Below are 14,943 nucleotides of genomic sequence, written 5' to 3'. Positions count from 1 at the left end.
AGATCTGGATGAACTTAAAGAAAAATTGAGTTCTCACTCTGATATCCTGCAGAAACAAAAGGAGCAATCAATATGCATGATAAAGGACATGGTCAGGCAGCAAGAGGGTTTCAGAAACCAACTGACCCAAGACCTTTTCTTGGAAAAACAAGAAATTGAAATATTGAAGAATGAACTGAATGAAGACAGAGATCATTTGGAAAGAGACAAAAATGTGATGACTCAAAAGAAAGTGGAGTTGGAGGATAGGGCGTCAAACATCCAGGAACAAATCCAGATATTTGAGGAAAACATGAGGAAAGAAAAAGACAAGTTGGAAGTCACAGCGACTGAACTAGAAAATACAAAAGAACATGTAGACATTCTGTTGGATGAGATGTACAATGTGAAACCCTGGATTCAAAGTCTGACCATACAGGTTGACACAGCAAGAGACAAACTTCAGAAGTTCATGAACATGATTTACTTAAACCACAGAGAACTACAACTCAAAGAGGAAGATATGAAAAGACAAGCCCAAGATCTGGAGTCAAGTCAGAGCAGTTTACTTGCAGAACGGGAAGAACTGGGACTTTTGAGGAGAGATCTCAACAAAAAGACAGAAGAGGTTGAAGCTGCTATGGAGAACATCAGTGCAGAAAGAGAACAACTCAGTCAGCTACGGACAGACATGGAGAAGGACAGAGAAATGCTTCGGATTGAAAAGGAAAAGGTGGAAGGGCAAACATCTGATCTAAAAAGAAAAGCAGATCAGTTGATGAAGAAAGAAGAGTCCCTAAATAATCTAAGAATCAAACTTCAGCAGTTGAATGAAAGGATGGCTGATGATGTGAAAAACAAACATTTGAGACTGGAAAAGCACAACGAAGATGTAGAGAAACTGGTCAGTGTGTTGGAACAGAAGCACCAAGATCTGGATGAACTTAAAGAAAAATTGAGTTCTCACTCTGATATCCTGCAGAAACAAAAGGAGCAATCAATATGCATGATAAAGGACATGGTCAGGCAGCAAGAGGGTTTCAGAAACCAACTGACCCAAGACCTTTTCTTGGAAAAACAAGAAATTGAAATATTGAAGAATGAACTGAATGAAGACAGAGATCATTTGGAAAGAGACAAAAATGTGATGACTCAAAAGAAAGTGGAGTTGGAGGATAGGGCGTCAAACATCCAGGAACAAATCCAGATATTTGAGGAAAACATGAGGAAAGAAAAAGACAAGTTGGAAGTCACAGCGACTGAACTAGAAAATACAAAAGAACATGTAGACATTCTGTTGGATGAGATGTACAATGTGAAACCCTGGATTCAAAGTCTGACCATACAGGTTGACACAGCAAGAGACAAACTTCAGAAGTTCATGAACATGATTTACTTAAACCACAGAGAACTACAACTCAAAGAGGAAGATATGAAAAGACAAGCCCAAGATCTGGAGTCAAGTCAGAGCAGTTTACTTGCAGAACGGGAAGAACTGGGACTTTTGAGGAGAGATCTCAACAAAAGACAGAAGAGGTTGAAGCTGCTATGGAGAACATCAGTGCAGAAAGAGAACAACTCAGTCAGCTACGGACAGACATGGAGAAGGACAGAGAAATGCTTCTGATTGAAAAGGAAAAGGTGGAAGGGCAAACATCTGATCTAAAAGAAGCAGATCAGTTGATGAAGAAAGAAGAGTCCCTACATAATCTAAGAATCAAACTTCAGCAGTTGAATGAAAGGATGGCTGATGATGTGAAAAACAACATTTGAGACTGGAAAAACACAACGAAGATGTAGAGAAACTGGTCAGTGTGTTGGAACAGAAGCACCAAGATCTGGATGAACTTAAAGAAAAATTGAGTTCTCACTCTGATATCCTGCAGAAACAAAAGGAGCAATCAATATGCATGATAAAGGACATGGTCAGGCAGCAAGAGGGTTTCAGAAACCAACTGACCCAAGACCTTTTCTTGGAAAAACAAGAAATTGAAATATTGAAGAATGAACTGAATGAAGACAGAGATCATTTGGAAAGAGACAAAAATGTGATGACTCAAAAGAAAGTGGAGTTGGAGGATAGGGCGTCAAACATCCAGGAACAAATCCAGATATTTGAGGAAAACATGAGGAAAGAAAAAGACAAGTTGGAAGTCACAGCGACTGAACTAGAAAATACAAAAGAACATGTAGACATTCTGTTGGATGAGATGTACAATGTGAAACCCTGGATTCAAAGTCTGACCATACAGGTTGACACAGCAAGAGACAAACTTCAGAAGTTCATGAACATGATTTACTTAAACCACAGAGAACTACAACTCAAAGAGGAAGATATGAAAAGACAAGCCCAAGATCTGGAGTCAAGTCAGAGCAGTTTACTTGCAGAACGGGAAGAACTGGGACTTTTGAGGAGAGATCTCAACAAAAAGACAGAAGAGGTTGAAGCTGCTATGGAGAACATCAGTGCAGAAAGAGAACAACTCAGTCAGCTACGGACAGACATGGAGAAGGACAGAGAAATGCTTCTGATTGAAAAGGAAAAGGTGGAAGGGCAAACATCTGATCTAAAAAGAAAAGCAGATCAGTTGATGAAGAAAGAAGAGTCCCTAAATAATCTAAGAATCAAACTTCAGCAGTTGAATGAAAGGATGGCTGATGATGTGAAAAACAAACATTTGAGACTGGAAAAACACAACGAAGATGTAGAGAAACTGGTCAGTGTGTTGGAACAGAAGCACCAAGATCTGGATGAACTTAAAGAAAAATTGAGTTCTCACTCTGATATCCTGCAGAAACAAAAGGAGCAATCAATATGCATGATAAAGGACATGGTCAGGCAGCAAGAGGGTTTCAGAAACCAACTGACCCAAGACCTTTTCTTGGAAAAACAAGAAATTGAAATATTGAAGAATGAACTGAATGAAGACAGAGATCATTTGGAAAGAGACAAAAATGTGATGACTCAAAAGAAAGTGGAGTTGGAGGATAGGGCGTCAAACATCCAGGAACAAATCCAGATATTTGAGGAAAATATGAGGAAAGAAAAAGACAAGTTGGAAGTCACAGCAACTGAACTAGAAAATACAAAAGAACATGTAGACATTCTGTTGGATGAGATGTACAATGTGAAACCCTGGATTCAAAGTCTGACCATACAGGTTGACACAGCAAGAGACAAACTTCAGAAGTTCATGAACATGATTTACTTAAACCACAGAGAACTACAACTCAAAGAGGAAGATATGAAACGACAAGCCCAAGATCTGGAGTCAAGTCAGAGCAGTTTACTTGCAGAACGGGAAGAACTGGGACTTTTGAGGAGAGATCTCAACAAAAAGACAGAAGAGGTTGAAGCTGCTATGGAGAACATCAGTGCAGAAAGAGAACAACTCAGTCAGCTACGGACAGACATGGAGAAGGACAGAGAAATGCTTCTGATTGATAAGGAAAAGGTGGAAGGGCAAACATCTGATCTAAAAAGAAAAGCAGATCAGTTGATGAAGAAAGAAGAGTCCCTAAATAATCTGAGAATCAAACTTCAGCAGTTGAATGAAAGGATGGCTGATGATGTGAAAAACAAACATTTGAGACTGGAAAAGCACAACGAAGATGTAGAGAAACTGGTCAGTGTGTTGGAACAGAAGCACCAAGATCTGGATGAACTTAAAGAAAAATTGAGTTCTCACTCTGATATCCTGCAGAAACAAAAGGAGCAATCAATATGCATGATAAAGGACATGGTCAGGCAGCAAGAGGGTTTCAGAAACCAACTGACCCAAGACCTTTTCTTGGAAAAACAAGAAATTGAAATATTGAAGAATGAACTGAATGAAGACAGAGATCATTTGGAAAGAGACAAAAATGTGATGACTCAAAAGAAAGTGGAGTTGGAGGATAGGGCGTCAAACATCCAGGAACAAATCCAGATATTTGAGGAAAACATGAGGAAAGAAAAAGACAAGTTGGAAGTCACAGCGACTGAACTAGAAAATACAAAAGAACATGTAGACATTCTGTTGGATGAGATGTACAATGTGAAACCCTGGATTCAAAGTCTGACCATACAGGTTGACACAGCAAGAGACAAACTTCAGAAGTTCATGAACATGATTTACTTAAACCACAGAGAACTACAACTCAAAGAGGAAGATATGAAAAGACAAGCCCAAGATCTGGAGTCAAGTCAGAGCAGTTTACTTGCAGAACGGGAAGAACTGGGACTTTTGAGGAGAGATCTCAACAAAAAGACAGAAGAGGTTGAAGCTGCTATGGAGAACATCAGTGCAGAAAGAGAACAACTCAGTCAGCTACGGACAGACATGGAGAAGGACAGAGAAATGCTTCGGATTGAAAAGGAAAAGGTGGAAGGGCAAACATCTGATCTAAAAAGAAAAGCAGATCAGTTGATGAAGAAAGAAGAGTCCCTAAATAATCTGAGAATCAAACTTCAGCAGTTGAATGAAAGGATGGCTGATGATGTGAAAAACAAACATTTGAGACTGGAAAAGCACAACGAAGATGTAGAGAAACTGGTCAGTGTGTTGGAACAGAAGCACCAAGATCTGGATGAACTTAAAGAAAAATTGAGTTCTCACTCTGATATCCTGCAGAAACAAAAGGAGCAATCAATATGCATGATAAAGGACATGGTCAGGCAGCAAGAGGGTTTCAGAAACCAACTGACCCAAGACCTTTTCTTGGAAAAACAAGAAATTGAAATATTGAAGAATGAACTGAATGAAGACAGAGATCATTTGGAAAGAGACAAAAATGTGATGACTCAAAAGAAAGTGGAGTTGGAGGATAGGGCGTCAAACATCCAGGAACAAATCCAGATATTTGAGGAAAACATGAGGAAAGAAAAAGACAAGTTGGAAGTCACAGCGACTGAACTAGAAAATACAAAAGAACATGTAGACATTCTGTTGGATGAGATGTACAATGTGAAACCCTGGATTCAAAGTCTGACCATACAGGTTGACACAGCAAGAGACAAACTTCAGAAGTTCATGAACATGATTTACTTAAACCACAGAGAACTACAACTCAAAGAGGAAGATATGAAAAGACAAGCCCAAGATCTGGAGTCAAGTCAGAGCAGTTTACTTGCAGAACGGGAAGAACTGGGACTTTTGAGGAGAGATCTCAACAAAAAGACAGAAGAGGTTGAAGCTGCTATGGAGAACATCAGTGCAGAAAGAGAACAACTCAGTCAGCTACGGACAGACATGGAGAAGGACAGAGAAATGCTTCTGATTGAAAAGGAAAAGGTGGAAGGGCAAACATCTGATCTAAAAAGAAAAGCAGATCAGTTGATGAAGAAAGAAGAGTCCCTAATCTAAGAATCAAACTTCAGCAGTTGAATGAAAGGATGGCTGATGATGTGAAAAACAAACATTTGAGACTGGAAAAGCACAACGAAGATGTAGAGAAACTGGTCAGTGTGTTGGAACAGAAGCACCAAGATCTGGATGAACTTAAAGAAAAATTGAGTTCTCACTCTGATATCCTGCAGAAACAAAAGGAGCAATCAATATGCATGATAAAGGACATGGTCAGGCAGCAAGAGGGTTTCAGAAACCAACTGACCCAAGACCTTTTCTTGGAAAAACAAGAAATTGAAATATTGAAGAATGAACTGAATGAAGACAGAGATCATTTGGAAAGAGACAAAAATGTGATGACTCAAAAGAAAGTGGAGTTGGAGGATAGGGCGTCAAACATCCAGGAACAAATCCAGATATTTGAGGAAAACATGAGGAAAGAAAAAGACAAGTTGGAAGTCACAGCGACTGAACTAGAAAATACAAAAGAACATGTAGACATTCTGTTGGATGAGATGTACAATGTGAAACCCTGGATTCAAAGTCTGACCATACAGGTTGACACAGCAAGAGACAAACTTCAGAAGTTCATGAACATGATTTACTTAAACCACAGAGAACTACAACTCAAAGAGGAAGATATGAAAAGACAAGCCCAAGATCTGGAGTCAAGTCAGAGCAGTTTACTTGCAGAACGGGAAGAACTGGGACTTTTGAGGAGAGATCTCAACAAAAAGACAGAAGAGGTTGAAGCTGCTATGGAGAACATCAGTGCAGAAAGAGAACAACTCAGTCAGCTACGGACAGACATGGAGAAGGACAGAGAAACGCTTCTGACTGAAAAGGAAAAGGTGGAAGGGCAAACATCTGATCTAAAAAGAAAAGCAGATCAGTTGATGAAGAAAGAAGAGTCCCTAAATAATCTGAGATTCAAACTTCAGCAGTTGAATGAAAGGATGGCTGATGATGTGAAAAACAAACATTTGAGACTGGAAAAGCACAACGAAGATGTAGAGAAACTGGTCAGTGTGTTGGAACAGAAGCACCAAGATCTGGATGAACTTAAAGAAAAATTGAGTTCTCACTCTGATATCCTGCAGAAACAAAAGGAGCAATCAATATGCATGATAAAGGACATGGTCAGGCAGCAAGAGGGTTTCAGAAACCAACTGACCCAAGACCTTTTCTTGGAAAAACAAGAAATTGAAATATTGAAGAATGAACTAAATGAAGACAGAGATCATTTGGAAAGAGACAAAAATGTGATGACTCGAAAGAAAGTGGAGTTGGAGGATAGGGCGTCAAACATCCAGGAACAAATCCAGATATTTGAGGAAAACATGAGGAAAGAAAAAGACAAGTTGGAAGTCACAGCGACTGAACTAGAAAATACAAAAGAACATGTAGACATTCTGTTGGATGAGATGTACAATGTGAAACCCTGGATTCAAAGTCTGACCATACAGGTTGACACAGCAAGAGACAAACTTCAGAAGTTCATGAACATGATTTACTTAAACCACAGAGAACTACAACTCAAAGAGGAAGATATGAAAAGACAAGCCCAAGATCTGGAGTCAAGTCAGAGCAGTTTACTTGCAGAACGGGAAGAACTGGGACTTTTGAGGAGAGATCTCAACAAAAAGACAGAAGAGGTTGAAGCTGCTATGGAGAACATCAGTGCAGAAAGAGAACAACTCAGTCAGCTACGGACAGACATGGAGAAGGACAGAGAAATGCTTCTGACTGAAAAGGAAAAGGTGGAAGGGCAAACATCTGATCTAAAAAGAAAAGCAGATCAGTTGATGAAGAAAGAAGAGTCCCTAAATAATCTGAGATTCAAACTTCAGCAGTTGAATGAAAGGATGGCTGATGATGTGAAAAACAAACATTTGAGACTGGAAAAGCACAACGAAGATGTAGAGAAACTGGTCAGTGTGTTGGAACAGAAGCACCAAGATCTGGATGAACTTAAAGAAAAATTGAGTTCTCACTCTGATATCCTGCAGAAACAAAAGGAGCAATCAATATGCATGATAAAGGACATGGTCAGGCAGCAAGAGGGTTTCAGAAACCAACTGAGCCAAGACCTTTTCTTGGAAAAACAAGAAATTGAAATATTGAAGAATGAACTGAATGAAGACAGAGATCATTTGGAAAGAGACAAAAATGTGATGACTCAAAAGAAAGTGGAGTTGGAGGATAGGGCGTCAAACATCCAGGAACAAATCCATATATTTGAGGAAAACATGAGGAAAGAAAAAGACAAGTTGGAAGTCACAGCAACTGAACTAGAAAATACAAAAGAACATGTAGACATTCTGTTGGATGAGATGTACAATGTGAAACCCTGGATTCAAAGTCTGACCATACAGGTTGACACAGCAAGAGACAAACTTCAGAAGTTCATGAACATGATTTACTTAAACCACAGAGAACTACAACTCAAAGAGGAAGATTTGAAAAGACAAGCCCAAGATCTGGAGTCAAGTCAGAGCAGTTTACTTGCAGAACGGGAAGAACTGGGAATTTTGAGGAGAGATCTCAACAAAAAGACAGAAGAGGTTGAAGCTGCTATGGAGAACATCAGTGCAGAAAGAGAACAACTCAGTCAGCTACGGACAGACATGGAGAAGGACAGAGAAATGCTTCGGATTGAAAAGGAAAAGGTGGAAGGGCAAATATCTGATCTAAAAAGAAAAGCAGATCAGTTGATGAAGAAAGAAGAGTCCCTAAATAATCTGAGATTCAAACTTCAGCAGTTGAATGAAAGGATGGCTGATGATGTGAAAAACAAACATTTGAGACTGGAAAAGCACAACGAAGATGTAGAGAAACTGGTCAGTGTGTTGGAACAGAAGCACCAAGATCTGGATGAACTTAAAGAAAAATTGAGTTCTCACTCTGATATCCTGCAGAAACAAAAGGAGCAATCAATATGCATGATAAAGGACATGGTCAGGCAGCAAGAGGGTTTCAGAAACCAACTGACCCAAGACCTTTTCTTGGATAAACAAGAAATTGAAATATTGAAGCATGAACTGAATGAAGACAGAGATCATTTGGAAAGAGACAAAAATGTGATGACTCAAAAGAAAGTGGAGTTGGAGGATAGGGCGTCAAACATCCAGGAACAAATCCAGATATTTGAGGAAAACATGAGGAAAGAAAAAGACAAGTTGGAAGTCACAGCGACTGAACTAGAAAATACAAAAGAACATGTAGACATTCTGTTGGATGAGATGTACAATGTGAAACCCTGGATTCAAAGTCTGACCATACAGGTTGACACAGCAAGAGACAAACTTCAGAAGTTCATGAACATGATTTACTTAAACCACAGAGAACTACAACTCAAAGAGGAAGATATGAAAAGACAAGCCCAAGATCTGGAGTCAAGTCAGAGCAGTTTACTTGCAGAACGGGAAGAACTGGGACTTTTGAGGAGAGATCTCAACAAAAAGACAGAAGAGGTTGAAGCTGCTATGGAGAACATCAGTGCAGAAAGAGAACAACTCAGTCAGCTACGGACAGACATGGAGAAGGACAGAGAAATGCTTCTGACTGAAAAGGAAAAGGTGGAAGGGCAAACATCTGATCTAAAAAGAAAAGCAGATCAGTTGATGAAGAAAGAAGAGTCCCTAAATAATCTGAGATTCAAACTTCAGCAGTTGAATGAAAGGATGGCTGATGATGTGAAAAACAAACATTTGAGACTGGAAAAGCACAACGAAGATGTAGAGAAACTGGTCAGTGTGTTGGAACAGAAGCACCAAGATCTGGATGAACTTAAAGAAAAATTGAGTTCTCACTCTGATATCCTGCAGAAACAAAAGGAGCAATCAATATGCATGATAAAGGACATGGTCAGGCAGCAAGAGGGTTTCAGAAACCAACTGAGCCAAGACCTTTTCTTGGATAAACAAGAAATTGAAATATTGAAGCATGAACTGAATGAAGACAGAGATCATTTGGAAAGAGACAAAAATGTGATGACTCAAAAGAAAGTGGAGTTGGAGGATAGGGCGTCAAACATCCAGGAACAAATCCATATATTTGAGGAAAACATGAGGAAAGAAAAAGACAAGTTGGAAGTCACAGCAACTGAACTAGAAAATACAAAAGAACATGTAGACATTCTGTTGGATGAGATGTACAATGTGAAACCCTGGATTCAAAGTCTGACCATACAGGTTGACACAGCAAGAGACAAACTTCAGAAGTTCATGAACATGATTTACTTAAACCACAGAGAACTACAACTCAAAGAGGAAGATTTGAAAAGACAAGCCCAAGATCTGGAGTCAAGTCAGAGCAGTTTACTTGCAGAACGGGAAGAACTGGGAATTTTGAGGAGAGATCTCAACAAAAAGACAGAAGAGGTTGAAGCTGCTATGGAGAACATCAGTGCAGAAAGAGAACAACTCAGTCAGCTACGGACAGACATGGAGAAGGACAGAGAAATGCTTCTGACTGAAAAGGAAAAGGTGGAAGGGCAAACATCTGATCTAAAAAGAAAAGCAGATCAGTTGATGAAGAAAGAAGAGTCCCTAAATAATCTGAGATTCAAACTTCAGCAGTTGAATGAAAGGATGGCTGATGATGTGAAAAACAAACATTTGAGACTGGAAAAGCACAACGAAGATGTAGAGAAACTGGTCAGTGTGTTGGAACAGAAGCACCAAGATCTGGATGAACTTAAAGAAAAATTGAGTTCTCACTCTGATATCCTGCAGAAACAAAAGGAGCAATCAATATGCATGATAAAGGACATGGTCAGGCAGCAAGAGGGTTTCAGAAACCAACTGACCCAAGACCTTTTCTTGGAAAAACAAGAAATTGAAATATTGAAGCATGAACTGAATGAAGACAGAGATCATTTGGAAAGAGACAAAAATGTGATGACTCAAAAGAAAGTGGAGTTGGAGGATAGGGCGTCAAACATCCAGGAACAAATCCAGATATTTGAGGAAAACATGAGGAAAGAAAAAGACAAGTTGGAAGTCACAGCGACTGAACTAGAAAATACAAAAGAACATGTAGACATTCTGTTGGATGAGATGTACAATGTGAAACCCTGGATTCAAAGTCTGACCATACAGGTTGACACAGCAAGAGACAAACTTCAGAAGTTCATGAACATGATTTACTTAAACCACAGAGAACTACAACTCAAAGAGGAAGATATGAAAAGACAAGCCCAAGATCTGGAGTCAAGTCAGAGCAGTTTACTTGCAGAACGGGAAGAACTGGGACTTTTGAGGAGAGATCTCAACAAAAAGACAGAAGAGGTTGAAGCTGCTATGGAGAACATCAGTGCAGAAAGAGAACAACTCAGTCAGCTACGGACAGACATGGAGAAGGACAGAGAAATGCTTCGGATTGAAAAGGAAAAGGTGGAAGGGCAAACATCTGATCTAAAAAGAAAAGCAGATCAGTTGATGAAGAAAGAAGAGTCCCTAAATAATCTGAGATTCAAACTTCAGCAGTTGAATGAAAGGATGGCTGATGATGTGAAAAACAAACATTTGAGACTGGAAAAGCACAACGAAGATGTAGAGAAACTGGTCAGTGTGTTGGAACAGAAGCACCAAGATCTGGATGAACTTAAAGAAAAATTGAGTTCTCACTCTGATATCCTGCAGAAACAAAAGGAGCAATCAATATGCATGATAAAGGACATGGTCAGGCAGCAAGAGGGTTTCAGAAACCAACTGACCCAAGACCTTTTCTTGGAAAAACAAGAAATTGAAATATTGAAGCATGAACTGAATGAAGACAGAGATCATTTGGAAAGAGACAAAAATGTGATGACTCAAAAGAAAGTGGAGTTGGAGGATAGGGCGTCAAACATCCAGGAACAAATCCAGATATTTGAGGAAAACATGAGGAAAGAAAAAGACAAGTTGGAAGTCACAGCGACTGAACTAGAAAATACAAAAGAACATGTAGACATTCTGTTGGATGAGATGTACAATGTGAAACCCTGGATTCAAAGTCTGACCATACAGGTTGACACAGCAAGAGACAAACTTCAGAAGTTCATGAACATGATTTACTTAAACCACAGAGAACTACAACTCAAAGAGGAAGATATGAAAAGACAAGCCCAAGATCTGGAGTCAAGTCAGAGCAGTTTACTTGCAGAACGGGAAGAACTGGGACTTTTGAGGAGAGATCTCAACAAAAAGACAGAAGAGGTTGAAGCTGCTATGGAGAACATCAGTGCAGAAAGAGAACAACTCAGTCAGCTACGGACAGACATGGAGAAGGACAGAGAAATGCTTCTGACTGAAAAGGAAAAGGTGGAAGGGCAAACATCTGATCTAAAAAGAAAAGCAGATCAGTTGATGAAGAAAGAAGAGTCCCTAAATAATCTGAGATTCAAACTTCAGCAGTTGAATGAAAGGATGGCTGATGATGTGAAAAACAAACATTTGAGACTGGAAAAGCACAACGAAGATGTAGAGAAACTGGTCAGTGTGTTGGAACAGAAGCACCAAGATCTGGATGAACTTAAAGAAAAATTTAGTTCTCACTCTGATATCCTGCAGAAACAAAAGGAGCAATCAATATGCATGATAAAGGACATGGTCAGGCAGCAAGAGGGTTTCAGAAACCAACTGACCCAAGACCTTTTCTTGGAAAAACAAGAAATTGAAATATTGAAGCATGAACTGAATGAAGACAGAGATCATTTGGAAAGAGACAAAAATGTGATGACTCAAAAGAAAGTGGAGTTGGAGGATAGGGCGTCAAACATCCAGGAACAAATCCATATATTTGAGGAAAACATGAGGAAAGAGAATGACAAGTTGGAAGTCACAGCAACTGAACTAGAAAATACAAAAGAACATGTAGACATTCTGTTGGATGAGATGTACAATGTGAAACCCTGGATTCAAAGTCTGACCATACAGGTTGACACAGCAAGAGACAAACTTCAGAAGTTCATGAACATGATTTACTTAAACCACAGAGAACTACAACTCAAAGAGGAAGATATGAAAAGACAAGCCCAAGATCTGGAGTCAAGTCAGAGCAGTTTACTTGCAGAACGGGAAGAACTGGGACTTTTGAGGAGAGATCTCAACAAAAAGACAGAAGAGGTTGAAGCTGCTATGGAGAACATCAGTGCAGAAAGAGAACAACTCAGTCAGCTACGGACAGACATGGAGAAGGACAGAGAAATGCTTCGGATTGAAAAGGAAAAGGTGGAAGGGCAAACATCTGATCTAAAAAGAAAAGCAGATCAGTCGATGAAGAAAGAAGAGTCCCTAAATAATCTGAGATTCAAACTTCAGCAGTTGAATGAAAGGATGGCTGATGATGTGAAAAACAAACATTTGAGACTGGAAAAACACAACGAAGATGTAGAGAAACTGCTCAGTGTGTTGGAACAGAAGCACCAAGATCTGGATGAACTTAAAGAAAAATTGAGTTCTCACTCTGATATCCTGCAGAAACAAAAGGAGCAATCAATATGCATGATAAAGGACATGGTCAGGCAGCAAGAGGGTTTCAGAAACCAACTGAGCCAAGACCTTTTCTTGGAAAAACAAGAAATTGAAATATTGAAGAATGAACTAAATGAAGACAGAGATCATTTGGAAAGAGACAAAAATGTGATGACTCGAAAGAAAGTGGAGTTGGAGGATAGGGCGTCAAACATCCAGGAACAAATCCAGATATTTGAGGAAAACATGAGGAAAGAAAAAGACAAGTTGGAAGTCACAGCGACTGAACTAGAAAATACAAAAGAACATGTAGACATTCTGTTGGATGAGATGTACAATGTGAAACCCTGGATTCAAAGTCTGACCATACAGGTTGACACAGCAAGAGACAAACTTCAGAAGTTCATGAACATGATTTACTTAAACCACAGAGAACTACAACTCAAAGAGGAAGATATGAAAAGACAAGCCCAAGATCTGGAGTCAAGTCAGAGCAGTTTACTTGCAGAACGGGAAGAACTGGGACTTTTGAGGAGAGATCTCAACAAAAAGACAGAAGAGGTTGAAGCTGCTATGGAGAACATCAGTGCAGAAAGAGAACAACTCAGTCAGCTACGGACAGACATGGAGAAGGACAGAGAAATGCTTCTGACTGAAAAGGAAAAGGAGGAAGGGCAAACATCTGATCTAAAAAGAAAAGCAGATCAGTTGATGAAGAAAGAAGAGTCCCTAAATAATCTAAGAATCAAACTTCAGCAGTTGAATGAAAGGATGGCTGATGATGTGAAAAACAAACATTTGAGACTGGAAAAACACAATGAAGATGTAGAGAAACTGGTCAGTGTGTTGGAACAGAAGCACCAAGATCTGGATGAACTTAAAGAAAAATTGAGTTCTCACTCTGATATCCTGCAGAAACAAAAAAAGCAATCAATATGCATGCTGTTCGAACCCACAGTGGAGCAAGACAGCCTTAGAGATGATAAAATATTGAGAAGAGATTGTTTGCGAAAGATGTGGAAGAAGACTAAAATGGAACGGAAAGAGATTGATCAGATGAAGAGCAGGGGTCGTGAAATGAGAAACAACCTGGAGAAAAGACTAAAGGTTATCAATCAATTTGTTAGGAGAACGTGGTTACAAAAAGAAAAAGAAAAAGAACCATTAGAGAAAATAAAGCAGGGAGAAAGACCACACATGAACACAACATTTAAAAGTGACTGGGAGAGAGACTGCAAAACACTTCAAGAAAAATACACAGAGCTCCAACAGCTAAAAGTTAATATGCTTCATGAGCTTGAGAAACTCCACATCAAAGAACAAATGTCTAGGATACTGATAACTAGCTACAAAGTTAATCAAACAATCAAAGTTGATACAACCACAAACCAGAATGAAACTGCACAGGTAACACAAGAAGCTTCTACTGAAACATATCAAGAGCAGATAAAGGTAGAAGAAAATCAAGCAGCTCTAGGGACAACCAGTGGGCTCCTCTCTCAGCTCCAGCATTACTGCTATAGTTGCTGCTGTCCTTGCTGTATCTGCTGTAAGCAAGTGTGCCTGGATGAGCAATGAGTAACAGGTCTGTGTCATGATCAACTTAGTGTGTTTCTGGCACATATTTAAGAATTTCTGCTCTGCTTTTGCGTTTTTATTTTAACCAATTGTAACACAATTATAACCCTCAAGATTCAAGATCCAAGCTTTAAGGAGGTTTTGTTTATGTTGTAATTTAAAAATGTGTAAAATGTTTTACTTTTACTTGCTATTAGACCGTATTTGTTTGCATGTATGAAAAAAATTGGTTTAGTTTACACGGACCATTTTAAAGCAAGTGCTTAGGTTTTAGCTTACAGTTCCTAGTTAAAGACTTAAAGAAATCCACTAATTATATAGAATATTGAAGGTATGTTTTTATGAATTTGGTTTGCTTTCTTTCTCTCCTTTTAAATAATTAATTTATAATGAAAATGACAAAATTACTTTCATCTTTCTTCTACTTTTCTGTACTAAAACACATGTTAAGTAATTTATTCTTTGAATAAAGCTTTCTTTTATCAAATAAAATGATCCATAACACCCTAAACATTTCAGTTCAGAGTTTTTTTTTACTTATATCATAAGCCATTATAACATAAGGTATTTAATAACAGACAATCTATTGATAGCGGGCCTCA

The 14,943-nt window shown here is 38.9% G+C and overlaps 1 protein-coding gene across 1 annotated transcript; it reads left to right on the top strand.

The window, feature by feature from the left end:
- The first annotated feature begins 1,436 nt into the window (after nt 1–1,436).
- Nucleotides 1,437–14,852, top strand: LOC113169202 (A-kinase anchor protein 9-like). The gene is made up of 2 exons (XM_026370405.2): nt 1,437–1,689; nt 5,321–14,852. The coding sequence occupies exons 1-2, from the start codon at nt 1,528–1,530 to the stop codon at nt 14,339–14,341; spliced, it is 9,183 nt and encodes a 3,060-aa protein (XP_026226190.2). The 5' UTR covers nt 1,437–1,527; the 3' UTR covers nt 14,342–14,852.
- The last annotated feature ends 91 nt before the right edge of the window (nt 14,853–14,943 follow it).

The sequence above is a fragment of the Anabas testudineus genome, chromosome 14, assembly GCF_900324465.2.
Source record: "Anabas testudineus chromosome 14, fAnaTes1.2, whole genome shotgun sequence".
Taxonomy (NCBI): Eukaryota; Metazoa; Chordata; class Actinopteri; order Anabantiformes; family Anabantidae; genus Anabas; species Anabas testudineus.
The sequence above is the reverse complement of the archived record's forward strand: the minus strand, read 5'-3'. Positions and strand labels throughout refer to the sequence as shown.

What these genes read in the sequence shown, in the direction of transcription:
- LOC113169202 (XM_026370405.2), top strand. Translation starts at nt 1,528, where the DNA reads ATGGAGAACATCAGTGCAGAAAGAGAACAACTCAGTCAGCTACGGACA. An exon ending in AAGAAGAGTCCCTACATAAT is followed by an intron (nt 1,690 to 5,320) that starts CTAAGAATCAAA and finishes AGAGTCCCTAAT; the next exon opens with CTAAGAATCAAACTTCAGCA.